The 21807-nt window shown below is 45.1% G+C and overlaps 1 protein-coding gene across 1 annotated transcript in view; it reads left to right on the plus strand.

Moving 5' to 3' along the window:
• The window catches only part of PPM1H (protein phosphatase, Mg2+/Mn2+ dependent 1H), a 241993-nt gene that overhangs the window by 114202 nt on the left and 105984 nt on the right, over positions 1-21807 (plus strand). The window contains exon 4 of the mRNA XM_032420592.1: positions 5928-6040. Within this exon, the coding sequence (XP_032276483.1) occupies positions 5928-6040 (113 nt within the window). The remainder of the gene's footprint in view (positions 1-5927; positions 6041-21807) is intronic.

Genomic DNA, 21807 nt, shown 5'->3' on the forward strand with positions numbered 1-21807 from the left:
AACACCACGCTAGAATAGAATAAACAACACTGATTTCCAGGAAAAAGTAGGTACTTGTCGCAAAATACAGACTACCAGAAGTGGAGAAAATGCTTTGAACCAGTGGAGATGAGAGCAGTTTCATCAAATACCGTGAGCTGCTTTGAGGTCACTGCTTTTCCTTTCCTCTTTGATCCTCCAGTTGCCTGCCCGCAGCGTGTGGCTTGTGGTGAAGGTGACCTCTGACCCCTGGCCTCTGATCCTTCCTGTGCTTTCCGGAGGAGGCACGTTTGCCCTTGGGCCCCCTTTATTGCATCTCGTTTTGGATCTTCCTTCATACTGAGAAGGCTGCATCGTCCATTCTTCCTGTGTCCGCTGTGGAAAACGAACCATGGTTTCCTAAAGGACCAGAATCTCAGGAACTTCTGAGCTGACCTCAGTTCTGCTTCCCCATGGCGCTTTTGTCACAGTGCCTACTTCATCGGCTGAGTTTTGTCACCTGTGGTGTTAGGCTATTGCTGGGCCCCGGATGATAGAAGCGAATATGGTAACTATCTTCTCCCTCCCGATGTCAGTCTTCTCCTTGCTTGCTGACCCTCCCCCAAATGGGGTCGCATCGTCAGCATTTCACACTCATGAGGGAGGTTGCTCACTCTTGGTCTAGTTGCACGAGACTCTTGCTTTCATAGGAATCACAGCCCAGTCAGCACAGGTGAGCCTTGTCGCCTACTACCTATAGAATTTGAGTTCTGGACAAAAGGCAGGAGGAATTTCAAAATTCTGTCCTGTTTCCTTTTCACTGTGGGTATGGATCCATCACCAGAGTGAAGAATATTTTAGAAGTTTGGTTGTTACAAAGGAAGAAAACGGCAGTATTTTCACTTGTAAAACTGCCATTCATCTTCCTGTTACTGAGCTAATGACTGGAAATAGCACTCAACTTGGATTTATTGGTTAAAAAAAAAAAAAACCCATATGGTGACACTGTGGTGAAAAAGAGGATAAATGCAAAGCTTATTTATAGTTTATAAATCCTAGTGTTTTCAAAAATTACCATATTCATGGTAAGTTATGGACCTGCATGTGTGTCTGTGTTTAATTAAGCTAGTTTTGTTTTGTCTTTGTTTTTGGTAGAACAGGAAGTTCCTCCAAGGAATGAACATGTGATTCTACCAACAGCCAGCAGGTGGCAACATGAGGCAGTACGGTTTTTTTTTTCCCTCCCCGTTGCCTGGCTGACAGATTGGCTTGTTCTCAGAATAAACCAAAATCAGACCCAGATACTGAAACCATGCAGAATCTTATTATTTGTGACTGACACTATTAGCAATGTGCTCAGAACCGTGTTTTAACCCATTTATGGGGAGCTGCCAAGGCCTATTGAAACTACCCAGCACTCACTCCCTTCCGTTGTCTGATGTTGCTGTCCTTTTGCAACCTGAAATTGGTAGGAAACAAAGAATGATCCTGGAGTTGCGTCATCTCTGGGACTTTCAAACCAAATTACAACCATCCTGAGCAATATATTTTCTCTCTTGCAGTTCTTTCCTGCTGAATTAGTCTCATTTCACACATCTCTTATTTTCCTTCGTTGCCTGCTTTGAAACAAAAAGGAGCAAAATGAAATCCCAAGTATTTAAAAATTGGATCCATTCTTAAGATTTAGAGATAAACCTGGCTTAAATGTAGTATTTAGACAGACACAACACAGGACAAATCAGTCCTGCTAAATAGAAGGTGGCCTTGAGAGGTCTATAGGACTCTTGACCAAGCGGATAAAACAATTAGCTTGTTAATTGAATATTATGAATGTGTAAGTTGGTCCTTTTAGATTATACTTGAAAAGGAATGATAGTACATGCATGTGTTTTGGTGGTAAGTTATTCTAGATTTATGTCTTGGGGTTTGTTGACAGCAATAATGGGGAAATATTCCAAATTGGTCCTTGTTTAGCACAAAACAGTGAGCAGCTTTTCCCATGATTTCATTGATTTTTTTTGAAAATATACCCAAACCTGAGGTTTTACAAAATATAATAATAACTATACTATACATATATATACACATATATATATTTTTATGTAAAGTGTGAGTAGCTTAAGCTAATAGGAAAAGTTGAGGGTTTGAAGAAAATGGGTAGTTAATTCAGCAGTAAATATCTTTATTGACTTCATTTATCGTGTTTGATCTGGTAGTAAAAGAACCATGCAGATGGTCCTTTAATGTTCCTTTCAGTACTAAGATTTTGTGAAACATCTTTTAAAGAGGAGTAGGTGGTGTAGGAAAAAATAAATGTGCTATTTTGGCTTCTAGGGAGGGGAGGGGAAGCAATTATTTTTAGAATATGTTCTAGTTACACCCAGTTTTAGAAGAAATAGAAGAGTGTATTTTAATGTCAGTGAATCCTTCAGGGGGATGAAGTCTATGGAAATACATCTTTCAAATCCTAGTCACCAAGTCTGGGATCTTTCAAATCCCAGAGAGCACACATGTAATTAAAGTGTGTGTGCACACACGTGCATCTGCACACACACACACGTGTGTATTACCACACAAATGGTGGGGGGTGATGAAAGCATGCACATATTAGCAAAGTTTCCTGGATACAAAGTAGCTAGACATTAGTCCACTGACAGTGCTGCCAAATTTAGCGCACCTTATGCTGGGGAAACTATGGAGGGAATGTAGCTGAACTATAGGAAAAGATGAAAGAAATGATGGAATCAATTAGAAAAAAATATTGAATCACACTATTCATGTAATAGCAAGGGATTAATTGGGCAAACTAACTGGAGCGTTTCCCCCCAGATTACAGGCAAATAGGAACTCTGCCGTAGCAGAAAATCATAGTGTTGTACGTACATTCTTGTCTTGATTTTTTTTAAGAATTAAATAATCTCATAATCAGATTTTCTTATGATGTTAACCATGATAAATAATGCACCTGTGATGCAGAATAAACTTGTCTGAGTCCCAACGGAAATTTTTGCCATGGATGGTGCTTTTATTTTATTTTTTTATTTTTTTTAAAGATTTTATTTATTTATTTGACAGAGAGAGAGTCAGCGAGAGCAGGAACACAAGCAGGGGGAGTGGGAGAGGGAGAAGCAGGCTTCCTGCCAAGCAGGGAGCCCGATGCGGGGCTTGATCCCAGGACCCTGGGATCATGACCTGAGCCGAAGGCAGACGCCCAATGGCTGAGCCACCCAGATGCCCCTGGATGGTGCTTTTACTTGGACTCTGTGTATCATAGCATTTTCTTTTGGATGACACCAGTGATTTCAGTCTTTCGAGCATTGTGCACACTCCAGCCCTTGAGGAACATGCAAGCAGTTGGATGCTCAAGGGATTTTTTTAAATAAAAATTGTCTTTCATTCAGACATTAGGTATTCAAACAAATGTTGATTCTGGATATGAAAGGATACTTTCTGTTATCTTCAGCAATTCCTTCCAGTATGTTAAGAACAGTCGTGGAGTAGTAGTATTGAATGTGGACTTTTGATATACCAGTTTATATATTAATTTGATGAAATACGTGTCTATCATAACATCAGCTTTATATTATTTTTAGATTTTTTTTTTTTTTTTTTTTTTGAGAGAGAGAGAGAGAACAAGCAGGGGGAACAGCAGAGGGAGAGGGAGAAGCAGACTCTCCACTGAGCAGAGAGCCTGATGCGGGGCTCGATCCCAGGACCCCGGGATCATGACCTGAGCTGAAGGCAGACGCTTAACGACTGAGCCACCCAGGCGCCCCTCAGCTTTATATTATTTAAATGCTAAAGAAAGGGACTACATCCATCCACAAACTGCTTTGTGAACTGGGTTGTTGGTTCTGTTTCTATGCATTGTTTGGAGGTTAAACAGACAAAACTTCTGACAACTTGATATTTTCTTTCCCTTTCACTTCCTCGTTACAGTCTTTTTGGCTGGTATCCGTGCCCCTCTTTCTCCTCACCCTCCAGGCTCCTGCCATCCCTGTGCAGGTTCTGGTAACCATTCATTCATTCTTGTCAATTGGCTGCATCTGAACTGAGGCATGGGTTCCTGCTTAATCATCATCTCAGTGAGCATTTATTTGCATTGTAAGCTTTTCCTTTGTGAATTATGAACAGGGGTCAGGTGGTGAGGACGTAATTTGGAAACCTGGGCATCTTTAAATGTATTTCTTCATTTGCCCATTTTTAACAGATATTTATTAAAATATCTTTTTTACCTGGCCTGGTGTAGGTGTTAAGGGTCTAGCAGCGAGCAAGAGAGGTCTCTGCTCTCAGTCATGAAACTTCTGGGCCCTGGAAAGGATCTAGATGGGCAGCCAAGCCCCTCACACTTAGCATCCAATTTAATTCTCACAATAGTCCTTTAAGAAACTAATTGATAGAGGGTTTGAGTACATTTTTTTAAATCCAGTTTAGTCTTCAAAGGTGGTCCTCATGCTTGATTCTGCAACTTTCGATGTCCGCTCACTCCCTTACTGGAGTTTTTCTTCACTTCTTACCTACCGCACCCCATATACACACATTCTTATCCCTTACCCATGGTTCCTCAGCCTCCCCCCCCTCCCCCTTACAGTTACTACCAGTTTAGATTGGCCACAGGTAGTGGCCTGTGGGCCTTACTGGGCTGATCCCCAGTAAGTTAGTTTCTCCCAGATCCTGTTTTTGTACTTTTTATCTCCTTTTTAACAGTATGCTGATCTTCATCTGTCTCCTTGACTCTGGCTCTTCTCCTGTTTCCAGTTTCTCATTGGTGATTTATCTGACCTTGTATTACCACCTCTGGCCTCTGGCGCCACGCATTTGCTGATAAATGCTGGCTTACTGGATTATCTCCTCCCTTCTCTGTGAGGAGGCTGATCGAAGCAGCAGAGTTCGAACTCTGTGCATTTCTAAGAACCAGCCAGGGGCATCCTGAGAATCAGCTGGAGCACCGCTTCCTCATCCCTCCCTTTGCCCCAACCGTCGATTACCATGGGAATGTTGGGCATTATTTTAGCCAACATTCATTTTGTTTTCCTAGCTCAGCTCACATTTTTCTCAGGTCATGGAACCGTGCTTCTGTCGCTGACACAGAATTTCACAAAGACCTCTGTCTTGGATGATGCATTATCTGTCAATGAGAGTCTTGGTCTATTTTTCATTTTCTTGGGGAGGCCTCATTAGGTGGCAGGTAATAATAAGCTTTGGAGGAGGAGAACCAGATTGAAATCCAAACTCCAACCGGGTAAAAATGGGCAAGTTACCCTCCTTCTGCATCCGAACATTGAGGTTGATAATAGGGTTGTGAGGCTCTGCTAGATTCCCTATGTACAGCGCTTCGCGCCCTGCCCCATAGAAGACGCGCTCAGTGAATGTTGGCTGTCGCTGTGAATGTGTGTTCCTGTTGTGAATCAGTGGCTGGGGGAAGATGAAGTCGGATCAGAGTTTGGGAGCTTCTGTCTTTGATTAATAAGACAGGGGGTTGACTCCTGCCTGCTTTGAATAGAGGACACCGTCCTTCAAGTCACTTCTCTTATCTAGCTGTAAAAGCAACTATTTATTGGGAGACTTTGGGGTTAAAAACATTGCTCAGGTTCAAGTACTTGGCCTTATCAGCCTGTCAATTGTATTTCTCATGTGGCAGCTCAGGTGGTCTCTACAAAGACTAAATTTTCCACAAGTTGTATTTATTGAATACAGTTGATTTTCTTTTCCTCGTTTTTGTTCTGATTAGATCTGTTTGCCACCCCTTGTTTCCTGTCTCTGGTCTACAGATGGTCTAGTAGACGACAGTTTTATGTTGGTGTCCTCAGTGAGAAATGCTCTTCAGGTGACAGAAAAGTACTAAAGATTGTCTTGTCCCATCTTTGAAGCACATTCAGACTCTGAGAGCTGTGTAAGGGAGTGAGGTTAAGAAAGTCTTTGATAAGAGTTCCTACACAATCCAACACTGATTTTGTTTCCTTCTCCAGGACCTACAAATAGAACGAGAGAGGAGTTCATATAATATATCTGGTGGCTGCACAGCGCTCATTGTGGTTTGCCTTTTGGGGAAGCTGTATGTGGCAAATGCTGGGGATAGCAGGTAAGCAGATTCTCTGCCTGGCTCTTACTGATTTCCAATGCCTTCGATAATTTCTGTCTTTTTTAAAAGAATTAAATGGTTGGCAATAGATGTTGATTAGATATTGAGAAAGAGGATCCTTCTACATCTGAATAAAATGCATTTAAGATGAATCATCAGGGGGCGCCTGGGTGGCTCAGTCGTTAGGCGTCTGCCTTCCGCTGGGATCGTGGTCCTGGGGTCCTGGGATCAAGCCCCGCGTCGGACTCCCTCCTCGGCGGGAGGCCTGCTTCTCCCTCTCCCACTCCCTCTGCTTATGTTCCCTCTCTCGCTGTCTCTCTCTCTGTCAAATAAAAAATAAAATCTTTAAAAAAAAAAAAGATGAATTATCAGGCTGGTGTGAAAAGGTAAAGGCTATCTTCTACTCGCCCATGGTAGCAGTTTGCGTATATACTTGTGATGAATCTATATACCTGTGATTACTACCTGTGGCCAATCTAAACTGGTAGTATCCAAATGTTTTTTGACTGCAGAAGCATAAACCATGAGAGTGAGAGGAGGGAGGAGAGGGATTTGAATGAAGGGGTGTTTGGAAGAGACCCGGGAGGGCTCCCCAGCTGGTTCCACTTCTGCTCAGTGACTTCGCTCTGTCCCCTCCCAGAAGCCCATGAGTTTCTCCTTTTATGTGCAAGCCCTTAGAGGCTGTATTCTCCTCTTTTCTGGGCTCAACTGAAAGGAATTTTGGCCAAGAGATTATGGTTAACCCCTACTCTATCCAGAATTACCGGGAATAAGATGAACTTGGCTTTTATTTTAAATAACTGATGTGTCCTCCGTTTAGGTGCAGGGAATTTTACAATTATAGACTTTGTGAAAAGTGTTCTGATATGTTTTACATACTTCTCTGCCCCTTTATTCACAGCATATGTTGGCTTCTTGCTAAAGACTAACTCTTTGTTTTGAAAGCAATCAGAGTACTGGACTCTGCAAGATGTCCTCAGAGGATGAGTGATTTCCCTGTGCAGTCTGTGGTCTTAGGATGCCCTCATTCCTCAGTCCCCTCTCTCTGGGTCACGTGCCTCTTCCAGCATCCCTGCTTGCCCTGGCCCTGCTCCAGGTCTGGCCCCACATCGCCCCCCCCCTTCCCTGTCAACATCAGGTCCTGGCTGAAGAGGGACTCCCTCAGGCAGCAGTGGAATTTACCTTACTTTTACTTCCATTTACAAAGCTGGAGAGCCTGTGGGGGTCTTCATTCCCTCTAGTTAAGCATCCTTTCCCGGTCTTCCCACTGAAGAGCCCAGAGTCAGAGAGAGTGAACTTCCAAGGCAGCAGTATTTGGGGTTGGACAATTGATGGGTTTTGAAGGTCAGTTTCTTTTCACTGTGTACGTGGATTTCCATTAAAGTCTCTAAGATATCTCCATGTCAACATAACATTGTGCTGGGTAAGTGGAGTGTCTGTAGGATACCGTGTGTGTCCCATGGCTTCTATTCTTTAGTGTCATGTCAGACTCCTGGCAGAAGATAGACTCCTACTCAGGTGGGTCAACTGAATGAAGGAGTGAAAGGAAACCTGCTAGGAGCGCTAGGACTCAGGCAGACATTTTAATTTTTTTTTTTTTTTTTTTTTTAGATTTTATTTATTTCTTTGACAGAGAGAGATAGCGAGAGAGGGAACACAAGCAGGGGGAGTGGGAGAAGGAGAAGCAGGCTTCCAGCTGAGCCAGGAGCCCGATGTGGGGCTTGATCCCAGGACCCTGGGATCATGACCTGAGCTGAAGGCAGACGCTTAACGACTGAGCCACCCAGGTGCCCCCAGGCAGACATTTACCACCTAAGGCCTGCAAGGGCCCAGGGAGGATTTACTACAGCAGAGCCCAGGAGAGTGGGGTCACCAAACACTTGGACTTCTTTCTCTTCCCATTCTCCCCCTTCCCCCATCTCTTGCCAGGGCTTCCCAATGGACGAACCCAGCTGGGAGCCCAGCTGAGAGCCAGGTGACAAGTAGCCCAGAGAGTAGTGGGCCTAGAGGTCAGCCAGGCAGGGCATGCACACAGACCAAGACGGCATCTCTGGGGTAGGGGCCAGTGGAGGGTAGTCAGCACAGCTGCTCCTTCTCCTTTCCTTCTCCACCCCAGGGTTTGAGCTTCTCAAAAATAGGAATCCCCAATCTTCAGGTGCCTTTAAGACAGGCACTGAGGAGCTGGCCTATGGGGCCGTTGTGTTTCGCACAGATCAGGAGGTGATGCCCTTCTGCTTGGAGGGAGACTGAATCAGTGATTGAGCTGTTGCTTTCGTAGTCCTTTGTCTTTATGGCTAGCTCCACGCCCTTGGTAATGACTTTGCTTTTCTAGCCCTTTCAGTGAGTAGGGAGGTGACAGAATGCCTTGTTTCCTGGGGACAGGTCCACCCCTCATCCCAGGGAAGCACCTTGCACCAGACGATCTCCGACTCAGAAGGTAACCCAGCTTCTGGGCCCAGAGCATCTCCATGTTGGATTATCCTCCCCTGTGCCTTCTCCTCTTCCAGGCTCCAAGCTCTTTAACGCAGCCACTTACCCAGCCACGGCCTCGACCCCACTTCGCAGAAGCTCTAGGGCCCTGTCTGGCACCTGCCAGTTTCAAGTACTGTTCTTCTGGGATCCTTTTCTCCCGCCCCTCCCCAATTTTGTTTTTAAAGTGCCAATTTCTAGACCAGATCTTGAACTCCTCATCTATAAAAATGGTGGTGGTGGACTAGATAATACCTAAAGTTTTTGGCATCCTCTAGGTTATCCCATGAGGAGTGACACTTTTGGAAAGTAAAGTAATGCTATACTTGTTGATTTTTTTGGTAATTTTTATCCTTCTTAGAGTTGTTTTTGAAATAACAATATAATACAGGTCCCGTGTTCCTAAATGTTGATAAAAGTATGATGTTTTACAAGTTTGTTCGCAATAATTTGAAATGTCTAATAGGTACTTTTATCCTTATTAAAGCTATAAAGTTCACACACGTACAGATTATCCTATGATAAAATAGTATCTTTAAAAACCTGGTAAGTTTAATTACATGTGTAGTGTTCCAGCTCCAGTATCCAGATATGAATTTGGGGTTTTATGGCTGATTGGTTGGGTTTGCTGTTCATGTGTGGGTCATATTTCATATAGAAACCTAAGAGCAATAGGAGTTGTTATTTGTATGCACGATCTAAAGGATAACTTACAGGACACTTACTCATTAGGGTGCTGTTTTCAGCTCTTGTGTGAACAACAGATATTCAGTATCATCTTAAGTAGGATCACTGCCTAGTTTATGTACTAATAATATATTATAGGTATTTGAGTTTACAAAAAAATATTCAGTTATTCCCAAGAAACAGCAACTAAGTGAATTCTGATCAGACTTACATAAATGTAAGTCCATTATCACTTATGGGCAAGTAGTCATGAATCTGAGGGCTGAATTTAAACAGATGATTAGAGCTGACAGAGGTTTCTAGCAACAGGTCCCTGATTAATTAGGTGCTGTTTTTTCTTCTTTATTGCCAGGTATTGGCTGCTGTATGTTTACTTTAAATCTTGACAGCTTTGAGAGCGAAAGCAAATCTTTGTTGTAGGTTCACTACCCCGTAATTCTTCACACTCAAGAGAAGAGAAGTTTCACTCTGGTTTGATTCAGAAGCTGCTTGTGGTCAGGAACTATTTGCTGGGGCGCCTGGGTGGCTCAATTGGTTAGGCAACTGCCTTCGGCTCAGGTCATGATCCCAGGGTCCTGGGATCGAGCCCCACATTGGGCTCCCTGCTCAGCGGGGAGCCTGCTTCTCCCTCTCCCACTCCCCCTACTTGTGTTCCCTCTCTCGCTGTGTCTCTTTCTGTCAATTAAATAAATAAATAAAATCTTTAAAAAAAAAAAAAGGAACTATTTGCTGAGCTAAGTAGTGAGCTATGAATGATCTGATTCACCATCAGGCACATGTATGTCAGGGGTTGTATTCAGGAAGAGCTGCCTCATGTTGTTTGTGGCTTAGTGGTTTCTGAGTCAGTGATTACCCTTGGTGTAGGATGGTCCACAGTGATGCCAGGTGACTGGTGCAGAGTCTGGGACAGACTTGCCCTTCTCTCTTCAGCTGAGCTAACCAGCCAGAGAGGAACATGCAGTAACTACTTGATGCATGACAGTTGCTTTATTTTTCCTAGGCATAGGCAGCCAACTGAACACCTAGGGGATCGTGAAGGACTAGGAAAGAAGCAGATGGTGGGCGGGTTTTCACTTCAAGCGAAAAAGAATTGGTAGCATGCAAATGTCACGCAAAGCAATATGCAAACTATCACCCATGGTGTTTGAGTCATTGGCTCCTTAGGGCTCTGAGTGATTCTTCAGTTTAAGGAGATGCTTTGACTCCATTTTAGATTATTTCATTTCATTTCTAGAGAGCTAAGGCACTAAGGAAGCAAAGCTGTTTCCACTTATTTCAAACAATGTCTATAAGTTTGGCAGCTGAGACTAGGTGAACTCATTCAGATTAAAGAAAACCATTTAAGATTTGCTAACTTAATGACTCCACTCTTGCCCGATTTATGGTAACAGAAGCAATCAGACATCTAATAAGTGCTAGGCACATGTTAAATACTGTAACATCACAGCAATTTAGTGAGAAGTAGGCCTTGTTAAGATCAGATAAGGATACTGAAGCACAGCAAGGTGAAGTGATCTGCCCAAGGTCCCACAGCTCCTACGGAGCAGGACTGCCATCCACCAAGCCTGGAAGTTAGAGCACCCTATTCTTAATGAATGCACCCTACCCTGGGATTTCCCATCCATGCTAAGACCCACGTTGTTTACCACATTTTAACATCTCTAATATCAAGGGATTCTAATTATCATTTTTTCTTTGCTATTTATATGTAAAATGATGACATATTTTATGATTAGTGGCATCTTTGATTTCACCTAACATGGTTTATGTGGTGTCATTGAGGGTATGGCTGCACTTAAAAGCGATTTTAAATGCATTGCAGTAGTGAGGCAGATAAGCTTTCGGTGGTCCAATTCATTCATTCACGATACAAGGAATATTTTCTCAAAATGAGGGAGGCTACCCGTTTCCAAACGCCCCAAAGTTCTATGAGACCATTGTAAATTTTGTGTTTTCATTTTGATGATCATCTATTGAAAATAAGCATTTTCTGGATTGCCTGGCTGACTATCTTATAAAAGATAACTGCCATGAATTCAGACCCCCATTTTGTCATGTTGAAGGTCCTCTTAGGAAAGGATCAGGAAGGTCAAATGTGTTCATGATGTAGCTCTATCTACAGGAGTGAGCAAGCATTCCACTAATTGTCCTTAAAATGAAGCCAGTAAGTCCAGCCAGGGTGGTTTCTTTCCTTTCTCTTTCCCTCATTTTCAAATGTCCAGAATTACCCCCCCACACACACACACCCCATGTAATTTACAGCTTTCCGTATCCATTCAGAGGTGAATTCTTCTGGCAAGTCTGAATTTTCTTGAGGATAGGAGTTAGGTATTAAATAGGACTTACATTTCTAAATTCAAAACCAGTTACACCTCTGTGGTGTTTCATCTCTCAGCTTCTCCCCTTTTCTAGTGGTAAGACAGTGAAACATGATATAACTTCGTCCAACCCAAGGGAATGTAAAGAACTATTCACTCCTTTTTATGTTCATGGACATAAATGCCCAGTACAGAACCTTCCTGAAACTACTTATTAATAAGGGATTCATCTATCCATACCTGCCAGTGGGCTGCTACTTTGATAGTAGCCTTCCTCTGAGTTCAGAAATACATTTGATTTTCCATTAACTACGTTAAGTTCCCCACGTCTCTCGCTGTTTCACAGGTTTCTGAAAAACAGTGTAGAGAGAAATGAAAATTAATCACCATTCTCTCCTATGAAAGGTGAATTGCTGTGTCTCCCCTTTTTCTGCATGGCCCCCATCTTTGTGGTATATATTTACATAATCCCTTAGCTATATCCATAACCTGTAGAAGGGAATAGCAGAAAGAAAATACTACTATCAGATGTTCACAAATACACAGAGACTTTGATGACTCAAAACAGTCTTTACTTCTCCCATCAAGCCACTCACTGTCTACACAGAGTGCACCTAAGAGGCCCTTCTCTCTCTGGATTTCCTTCATGTCTCTCCCCTCCCCCCACCTTGGATTTTTTGAACCTGTCTCTGACAACCCTTGCCCTAAATCAGTGGTTCTCAAAGTGTGGCCAAACCAGAAGCAGTAGGAGCGAACTTGTTAGAAAAGTAAATTCTAGGGTTCTACCCAGACCTACTAAATCAGAACCCAGTGCGTGGGGCCCAGCAAACTGTGTTTTAGTGAGCCCTCCAGGTGATTCTGCAATACCAAAGAATCCCTGCTCTGAAGTCTACCCCTGGGCATCTGAGAGAGCCTGGAAGGAGCCATGGTGTCCTCAGGGTTTAAAAATTCTAGCTCTTCCTGGCCTGAGGCTAAAGTGCCCAACTCCCAAGGCCATCAGGCATCATGCCATCCCCCACTGCAGCCAAACACCACACGCAGGACATCATCTATGGTGATGTTGCCCCTTTTGCTCCCTGACGCTGCTCCTCTATCAGCTGGCTGCCAATTCCTTTGGCCAGCCTGATACTCTGGAACATAGGTCCTTTTCCTTGAAAAGTACGAGTCAGAGGAAGGATTTCTTGCATGATCCAGTTCCTTATCTCAGACTCCCGCTGTACCAGGCTAGGATTCCTGTCTTTGAAATGGGTCAGGCATGCCCCTGTGTGGGCTTTTGGTCTCTTATGGTTGGGCCCCCGGGAGAGCGTCCTTCTGGCTGTGGTTCCATCATCCCCCCCCAAGTCATGCTTTGAACAACTTTTCTCTACTCCCAGCCCAAGGAGGGGCTGGGCTGGGAAGTCTCGTGGTATTTGTAGAAATGGATATTTGCACTTAGGAACACTGGCATGAAATGGTTGTGGTCAAGGTAGTAACTTTATCCCTGGCTGCTGAGGCTGAAACAGTGGGTCAGTGTCACGAGGGAACTTCCAAGTGTAGAATCCCAAGGCTGTATCTTTGGACCACTTAAGCCATCACCAAGATTTTTAGGGTTCAATCATCTAATTTGCTGATCATGTGAAATCAGGTAAGATGAGCTAACAAGGTACAAAAAGACCTTTAGTACCTGGGAAAGTGGACTAAACCTAACCAGGTAAAGTTTAATAACAGTGAAGGTAAAGTATAATACCTGTTGAAAGAGGAAAAAAATTAGAATGCAAGAGACGAAGCTTATCAGTGGCTCACATTTTTAAAAAATGTATTAAGTGCACAGTAAATTCAGTCTGGTCAGCAGTGTGATATAGACACCAGAACCTCCTGTAATCCTAGGATGAAGCATTGGAGGTATAAGGCAAACAATGCCTAATGGTTTTTGTTGGCTTATTTTGTCTCAAGCACTCTTTCTAGTTTCTAGTGCTTTACACGAATAACCTGATTAATCCTCACACCAGCTCTTTGGGGGGAAGAACTATATTTTATACCTGAAGTGTCTCTCTAGGTGACACAATTCAACATGTGTGTGAATGAACAGGAACATTCCAAAGAGATGCCAGAGTGGTGAAGGGGTTCAGAGCCACGTTTGAAGGGAGGAGAAAAACTGAGATGAACCAGAGTTTTTTAGTTGCATGGAAAGACAATTTGTGTTGGTGCAAGAGATCTTTGGTATTTGTGAGATATGGGGGAGAGTGGTAAGGGTTGTTCTCCATGAGCTGGGGACAGAGGTGACAACCACAAGAGGACAGGGCCATGGTTAGGAACAGGGGCTCAGACTGGCTGAGTCAAATCTTGGCTCTGCCACTTTTAGTAGTATGCGACCTTGGGCCAATCTCATGCTTCCAGGGCCTCGGTTTTGCTGCCTGTAAATGGACATGATGGTAGCACCCCCTTTCCAGGGAGGATTAGATGAGCAGATTCGAAGAAAGCACTCAGCATGCAGCCAGGTCCACAGTACCTGCTCAGTAATGGATAACTGCTTTATTGTCGTCGTACTCGGTACAAACTCAGTGCGAGCTGTACACAGATGTGGGGAGCTGCCATGGAGAAGGCTGGGTTCGCTCTTCAGGAAAATATTTGTGCATCAATTGTATAACCACCTAGTAAGAATGTTGTACTAAGTAATTTGATTTTTTTCAGGGTGCCCATTAAGCATTATGCTTCAATGACTTTAGGGGGATCTTTAACATATTGTGATGTTTCCTTTTTCCTTTTCTTTTTTTTTTTTTTAATTAGAGAAAGGGGCAGAGGGAGAGGGAGGGAGAAAATCTTAAGCAGGCTCCACACCGAGCACAGAGCCTGACACAGGGCTCAATCTCACGACTCTGAGATCATGACCTGAGCCAAAATTAAGAGTCGGACGCTTAACCGACTGAGCCACCCAGGCACCCCTCAATTTTCCTTTTTATGAGAGATAAATGATTTCATGATTTATATAAGGAAAGGTACAGATGTTTCCTGCTGTACAATGGTATATCAGGTAGGCTAAGTGTGGAAACAGTAGACCCTCAAATTCACTAGTCTGGAGAAGCAGTGACTTTGTCTCTTGCAGGCATCCAGGGATCCGGGATGAAGGAGGCTCTCATCTTTAACACTTGATCTCTGGGGGCGCATCTCCATTCAGTCAGCTGGAAAGGGACAAGAGTGTGGAGGGGGTGAGCAGCCAAGGGAGGTTTCTATGCCCCCGGCTCAGAAGAGGCACCTATCATATCTGCATGCTTTCCGCTGGCTGCTACAATTCAGGTGTTTGGCCATCCCGAGAAAACAAGGCTACTGGGACATGTAGTCTAAGTTGTTTTCCCAGGACCAAGGGAATTGACTTTGATGAATGTTTGGCAGTTTCAGCGAGCACTGGGCATTGAGAAGGGAATTCATGTTAAGTGCAGTTAGTGATGGTGTCTTTGTTTTTGATACATTTTCCCCCATTGAGCTGATGAAGTTACAACTTGGATGTCATTATCTTTAAAGCCCAAACACCAGTGATCTCTTTTGTTACTTTAATTTTGTCACTGTTAGTTTTAGAAGAGATGCAGTAAGTTCAGCTTAAATTGTCAGATATCAAAGAACTAGCTGTCTCACTGTGATCCACTTTCATCTTTGAGAGCATATTTGAATAATGAAAAAGCCTGCAAGTAAATAGCATACTGAATATATTTGTCCTTAGGAAGTTCATCACAGAAAGCAATACTCATTTCATGCTAAGGAAGAAAGATGATATTAACCGGGGTAGGGTATGACTATACTGATGTTTTAGCAAAACTTGTTCTGTTCTTTTGAGATGACTTTTAAATTCTCATAGTTTTGTTGTAGAGATTTTTAAATGGCATACCAGTTCAGGTCAATAGTTCCATGAAGGAGGCCATTACTCACTGATTATCACAAAGATGAGCAAACCACACCTTAGAGAGATCCTGTACCTTGTCCACATCCTACTGTGCACTGTGCAGCTAGATTCAGACTCTGGCCCGTCAGTCCCAAGTGCATGCACGTAACCACTACCCCGTCCTGAGTCCTGAATCGCCCTCCCCTCAGAGAGCTGCACCTGCACTTTAGCTGTGGGTCTCCCTTAGCCACTCTCTGAAAATGTTCTCTTAGATTTATTCTAATTTTTTATTTCACATCTTCTTGTTTTGTTTTTTTTTTTTTAATAATCCTCACGAATGCGGAGTCAAACATCAGGGCCCCCAGTCTGAGGTATGAAGCTGACTTGAACCAAAGCCATACCCCGTCGTGACCTAAGAAGAGACTCTCCTCCTCCCTCAGGAGGAAGTGGGGCCAGTTGCTGCTTTACGTGTCTGATGCCCCAGAACCCTCTGTGAGGGCTTCTGGAAAGCCACTACTCCTTGGGAGGGTACCAGAGGGAGGAGTCAGGGGGAACCCCGGGGTGTGAGAGGGCTGAGGCTGGGAAGCTGAAACCCATCCCAGGCAGTTTCACTGGCTTCCCCGACCAAGGGGCAGGCAGTGGGCGGCGTGCTGGGGCCGGCAGCGGCAGGTGGCCTACCCATGGTGGTAGTGGTAATGGCAGCGTTAATGGGCATCGTGGCAGGGGACGGTATTTCAAACAAAGAGATGAAAGAGAGTCCGCTCCTCCGCTGGAGAGCACTAGGTAACACTAAGGGAGAGGTGGTGCTCAGGCAGCCACTAACCTGTGAGCTGCTAGTTCAGAATAAGAAAGGAGTTCAGCTTTGAGACATGCTCAGCCTTAACATTCAGTGCTGGACAAAGTGCTGGAGTCAGGAAATCAGGGCCTCTGAGGGTGGCTGTGAAGGCCAGCACTGGACAGTTGGGAAGCTCCCAGGAGCCTGGGTCACAGCTTCCCGGGAGGCACAGGTTCTCAGGGGGCCGAGCCTCCCCAGGGCTGATAGAGACGGCAACTGAAAAGCTTCTCTGGGCTTGCGGTTTGAAGTATCTTGTCGGCCTGTTGGCACCTAAGCCGATAGGACGGGGGCTGGTGGGGGGGAGTGGAATGGAGCAGGCACCTAAGCCGATAGGACGGGGGCTGGTCGGGGGGGAGTGGAATGGAGCAGGGCCTCAGGAGTGCAGGGAGCTGAGCCGGCCAGCTCGGTCTCTGGCTGGATGTTATGGAGTGGTCACTGAATTTCAGAGGTGTGGACGACATCTCTGAGAACCATTAGTAAGATCCTTTTAACTCTACTTGTTTCCAAAGCAGGAAGCTGAGGCTCTGAGAGGGATGTGAATTTTGGACCATATCACAGTTTGGGACGAGTTTGGAGTTTACCTCCGGGTCTCCAGGCTCCCAGCCCAGTGCGCTTTCTGTTACCATCTCCTTGAGGCAACCAAGGGCAATGTCCTACATCTACACTCCAGAAACCTTTGTTTCTTCATTGCTTCAGGATTCTGTACTTAGGCTCTTGTCTCTCAGTAATGTTAAAAAAATTTCAACCAAGGAGAAACTGAAATAGTCTTCATAATGCCCCACGGCGGGTGGTGGCTCAGCAGACTGTTAGTGGACGGCAACAGCGGGGCAGAAAGATTATTCCATGCTGGAAACAGCCAATGCTACGGAGTACACACCAAGCAGAATCTTGGAAAGGGAAAAAGGAAGGGAACCTGGGTTCTAGTTTCAGCTCTGCCCCTGGCTATCAGTGGGAACTTGAGAGAGGCAATTACTTCGGGCTTCAATTTCCCTATCAGTAAAAGGGATTTGGGCTCCACCAGTGGTTCCAAGTGGTTACATAAGAATCACCCAGAGTGCTTTCAGAGTAAAGACTTCCAGCCCCACCTTCAACGATGCTGATTCAGTAAGCCTAAGGGAAGTCTGACAATTTTTAATTTTTAAAAAAATCCCCCAGGTGGGTATTAAATGAGAGCATGCCCATTAGTCATTTATCTTCTGTGGCGGCTACACAGTAAGCACTGGGTACACGTTAGCTATTGTCTGTATTGAAACAGAGAGTCAGGAGTGCTCAGTATTTGTTAAGAGTGCAGAGTTTCAAGCCAGGAGGCCTGGGTTTGAATTCCAGCTCCCTCATTGCCTGTGTGACCTTGAGCAAGCTATTCAGCTGCCTGGTATGCTGCTTCCCTCATCTGTAAAGCGGGAACGTTAACAGTCCCTGTATCATAGAGTCACCGTGAGGATTAAATGAGTTAATTCAATTCAGAAAAATATCTGCTGTGCCCACTGTGGCCAGGCAGTATTGTGGGAACTAGATACTTAGTTAATAATGGAAACAAAACCCCCTGGAGCTTGCATTTCAGTGGGGGGGGGGGGGGGGGGGGGGGGGGCTGGCCATCAGGAGTATGAAGAAGTAACACATACAATGTATGTAAAAGAATTCAGACAAGTGCCTTTCTGCCATATGGAAAGCATTTAATAAATGTTGTTAATATTGATTATCAATAATATTATGATTACTGCTGTTACTACTAACACTGTAGATAGAGTTTGCCACTTTAGATTATCATAAAAGTATGATGCGAGGTAAAATAAATTTTGCATTACAGTACAGATGACTTGAGCATGGAAGGGCACATTACCTCTGGGACTGATGTAAAAGCATGTGCTATGAACTTTTTAGGTTGCATTCCTGAGCTGTTTTGGGACTGTAGTGTGGAATAAAAGTCATCTTACCCAGTACTGCTGCCAGATGTTAGCTCTGGACTCTAAAAGTATATTCTTACCAGACTGGATCTGGACAACATGCTGAATTCAAGTCAGCACACTCTATAAGACCATCTTGGCGGCGGGGGGGGGGGGGTCTCCATATTGTTTACAGTCATACTTTTGGTGCACTGGAGGCACGCTAGGCAGCCTCTAATATTCTTTCCAGCTTTCAAGCTTTGTGATTCTTTTTTAACCTAGTGTTTTGGCAAGCAATGGTTGTCTCCAAGTAACATAGAAAAAGTTCTTTTTTTTCAGCAAAGCCCTTTAAAAAGCCTCCAGGCTCTCAGGCATTCAACAAACAAACAATTTTTTTTTCCTTGCAAGACTTAGCTGTGAAGTCAAGGTCATGCTTCCCAGGGAGCTAAGCTGCACAAGAAGCCCTCAATCATGCTGCTGGGCCCAGAGCCCGCCTGACCCTTTGCGCTCAGCTGTGCTTGACCACCCAGCTCTTGCACCCTTGCTTCTCTCTTGCAGTGGCCTGCCAGGCAGTAAAGAGTGGGAACTTATTCCCTACCATGTGCCATCAGACCTGCCTGCAAAAACTGGATTCATGCAGCTGATTTTCACACTGATTCATCTCTCTACTTACCACCACCCCCATCCCCTCCAACCCCCGCCAGGGTTTGGTTCTTTTCTGTGTCAAAGTTTATGTATAATTCCACCCCCTTCCCCCACGCCCTCAGTCATGCTCTTTGTAAATGGGAGCTGTCAGGTCATAACCATAATTGCCACCAGTATTCCGAGGACAGAGGGTCGCTCTTCCAAACAGGCTGTTCCAGTTCTCAATGTTAATTGGTCTTTTAAAAAAAATGGCTAGACTGTATCCACTTTTTAGACCCTTCATTTAAGTGAAATTGTATAGCGAAGTCTCAGTATATAAAACAGATAAGAATACTTGTGGTAGGGCAGGTTACAGAGTAGTTAATAACACAGATTCTGGAGACAACTTAGCTGGATTCTGGTCCTGGCTCTGTCACTTAGAGTGCTGTGTGACCTTAAAGTACCCAGCCTCTCTGTGCCTTTGTTCCTTTATCAGTGAAATGGGGATAATAAGACACCTTATCTATAATAAGGCTGGTAGAAGGATTATAAGTGTGCAAAACGCTACGTGCAGTTCCTGGCATGTAGTAACTGTTCAATAAATGTTTTTATTACTATAATGATAATAATGATTATTAACCTCCATCTCAGTCCCTTAGGGTGGTCTTTTAAAAACCACTGTCCAGTACTGTGCTTTCAGCATCGTATTTTCACATAGTGCTTTTGCCTACAGAAGGCATTGAATAAATGTCAAATAACAAGGCCCAACAAGCCAGTCTTCATGCTGTGTTCCAGAAGGGATACTTAATGATTCAGATGGTGAGCAGTCTCTCAGACGAGCCTGTTCAGGCCGTAAGACTGGTTTCCTTGGTGGCTGTGCAGCTGTTGTACCCTTTGCCTCTGCTTGAGGAATGAGTGCTGCCTCGCAAGATTAGGCCTTGTCTGCACTTGTCACGGCCGGTGCAGCTCCGCCGCTCAAAAGGCTCAAGTCGTATTCCACATGAGAACATCCACACACACGCGTTTTAGCTTTCCCTGAACTTGGGCTCTTGTAGAACACCTGCTTATGGCCACATAGTGTAGGTTTGAAGGTCAGAACCTTTGGGGGTGATGAGGCTGCATCAGAAAGAGCTAGACCCTGTCCTGTTGCAGGCCATTGTGCTTTCTGTAGCAAATACTTAACTACGTGATGCCAAGGCATTAATAACTATTCTAGTGCATTGCCAACAGGCAGCCTTCTGGTTGACCCAACATGTCTGTTTTGTTTTGTTTTGTTTTTTAAGATTGATTTATTAGAGAGTGTTCATGCAAGAGAGCGGGGGCGGGGGTGCACGGTAGAGAGGGAGTCTCAAGCAGACTCCATGCTGAGCTCAGAGCCCAACTCGGGACTCGATCTCCTGACCTGAGCCAAAACCAAGAGTCGGAGGCTTAACCAACTGTACCACCCAGGGTTCCCGACCCAACATATATATAAGAACTGTCAGGCCTATGACGCTGGGAACGTCCAGTGCTGCTTGAAGGAGAGACAGCACTCGTGAGTTTCCCAACATAGCCGGGCATAATGTATGCAGTGTGGGCACGTGAGAACATGTGATGAGCTGTGCCAAGTAAGCATGGCCCAGGACAGGCCTCAAAGAAATCAGACAGTGGGTTGAGAGAGCCAGACAAATCCCAGCTCTCTTTTCTTTTAGCATTTGCCATTTCACAGACGTTTGCAAGCTGCAGCTAGCTTCAGAGATACACTGGTGACTTCCACCGGTGTTCTTGGTTCCATCTCCTCCCAACACAGACCCAGGGCTCTACTTCCCCCCTCCCCACGGCCTTGACTCTGTCCCTGCCCCTTCCTTGGAATACAGTTTACTTGCCCACCTTACTCACCCTACTTATGGAAGAGCTGGCCAGCTGCTCTCTAAACACCTGTCCTCTTGCCCCTGGGCACAGGGCACTGCCTAGCCAGCGTCTGTTAGTTAGGTGTGGCTGCATGGTGAAGTTTTAGTGTGGGGAGTGGGGAGAGAGTTGTGGGCAGAAATGATGTGTGCCACTTCTGAGACCTGACCCATAAAAGCCTCCTATATGCTGTAATGATTTACTTGTGTCCCCCAAAAAGGTATGTCCAAGTCCCCTAACCCTCAAATCTGTGAATGTGACCTTATTTGAAAATAGGGTCTTTGCAGATGTAATTAAGATGGAAGTTAGGATGAGGTCATAGTGGATTAGGGCGGGCCCTAAGTCCAACGACTGGTTTTCTCATAAGGCCATGTGAAGGCAGAAGGACACCAGGAAGATGACATGTGCAGGTGGAGGCCAAGAGTGGAGTTAGGTGATACAGTCAGGGAATGCCAAGGACTGCCAGGACCCACCAGAAGCTGGAAGAGGCAATGAAGGATTCTCCCCTAGAGCTCTCCAGAGGGAGCATGACCCTGCTGACACTTGATTTCAGACTTTCAGCCTCTATGATTGTAAGAGGGTAGATGTCTGTTCTTTTAGGCGGCTAAGTCTGGGGTAATTTATGCCAGCCCTAGGGAACTATTATGCACATCGTCCTCCCTTTCTCCCTGTTCTGCGGATGAGAGGTTGACCCGCAAGGTTGGCCTGGGGAATGCGTGCTGAAGCAGGCGGAACACGCGGCCGCCTGATTCCCTAGGACTCCCTCCCCCAACCTCCGGATTTGCTGAGTGACTTTATGTTTCATATGTTACATAAACCTGTATCGTGCCGAGCCACTGGGATTTGTAGGGTTTACCTGTCACAGCCCCCAGGAATACCTTAACTAAAACACCTACTTACGGAAGGGACTGAAGGCAGCTGCTATAAACACACACTGCATCTTCACCTTCTGGAAGCCATCTCTTTGGTGGCTCTCAGTTCCCCTCTCTCTCCCGCCCCTAACACACAGCCTGCTGAGGGGTTCCTCTTTGGCCAGTCTCTCCACATCCCTCCCTCAGCCAGCCACCTTGTGCATCTTCATCTACCCCTTCCATCCTGATGCTGCCCAAGCCAGACTGCCCTCCCACACCTCATGACTGCCTCCCTCTGGTCACCTCAGCGTGTCTCTCCGCCCCCCCCCCGCCCCACAGCCGGCCCACCCGGGCGGCGCC

This window comes from Phoca vitulina, unplaced genomic scaffold (genome assembly GCF_004348235.1).
Source record: "Phoca vitulina isolate PV1807 unplaced genomic scaffold, GSC_HSeal_1.0 scaffold23, whole genome shotgun sequence".
Lineage (NCBI taxonomy): Eukaryota > Metazoa > Chordata > Mammalia > Carnivora > Phocidae > Phoca > Phoca vitulina.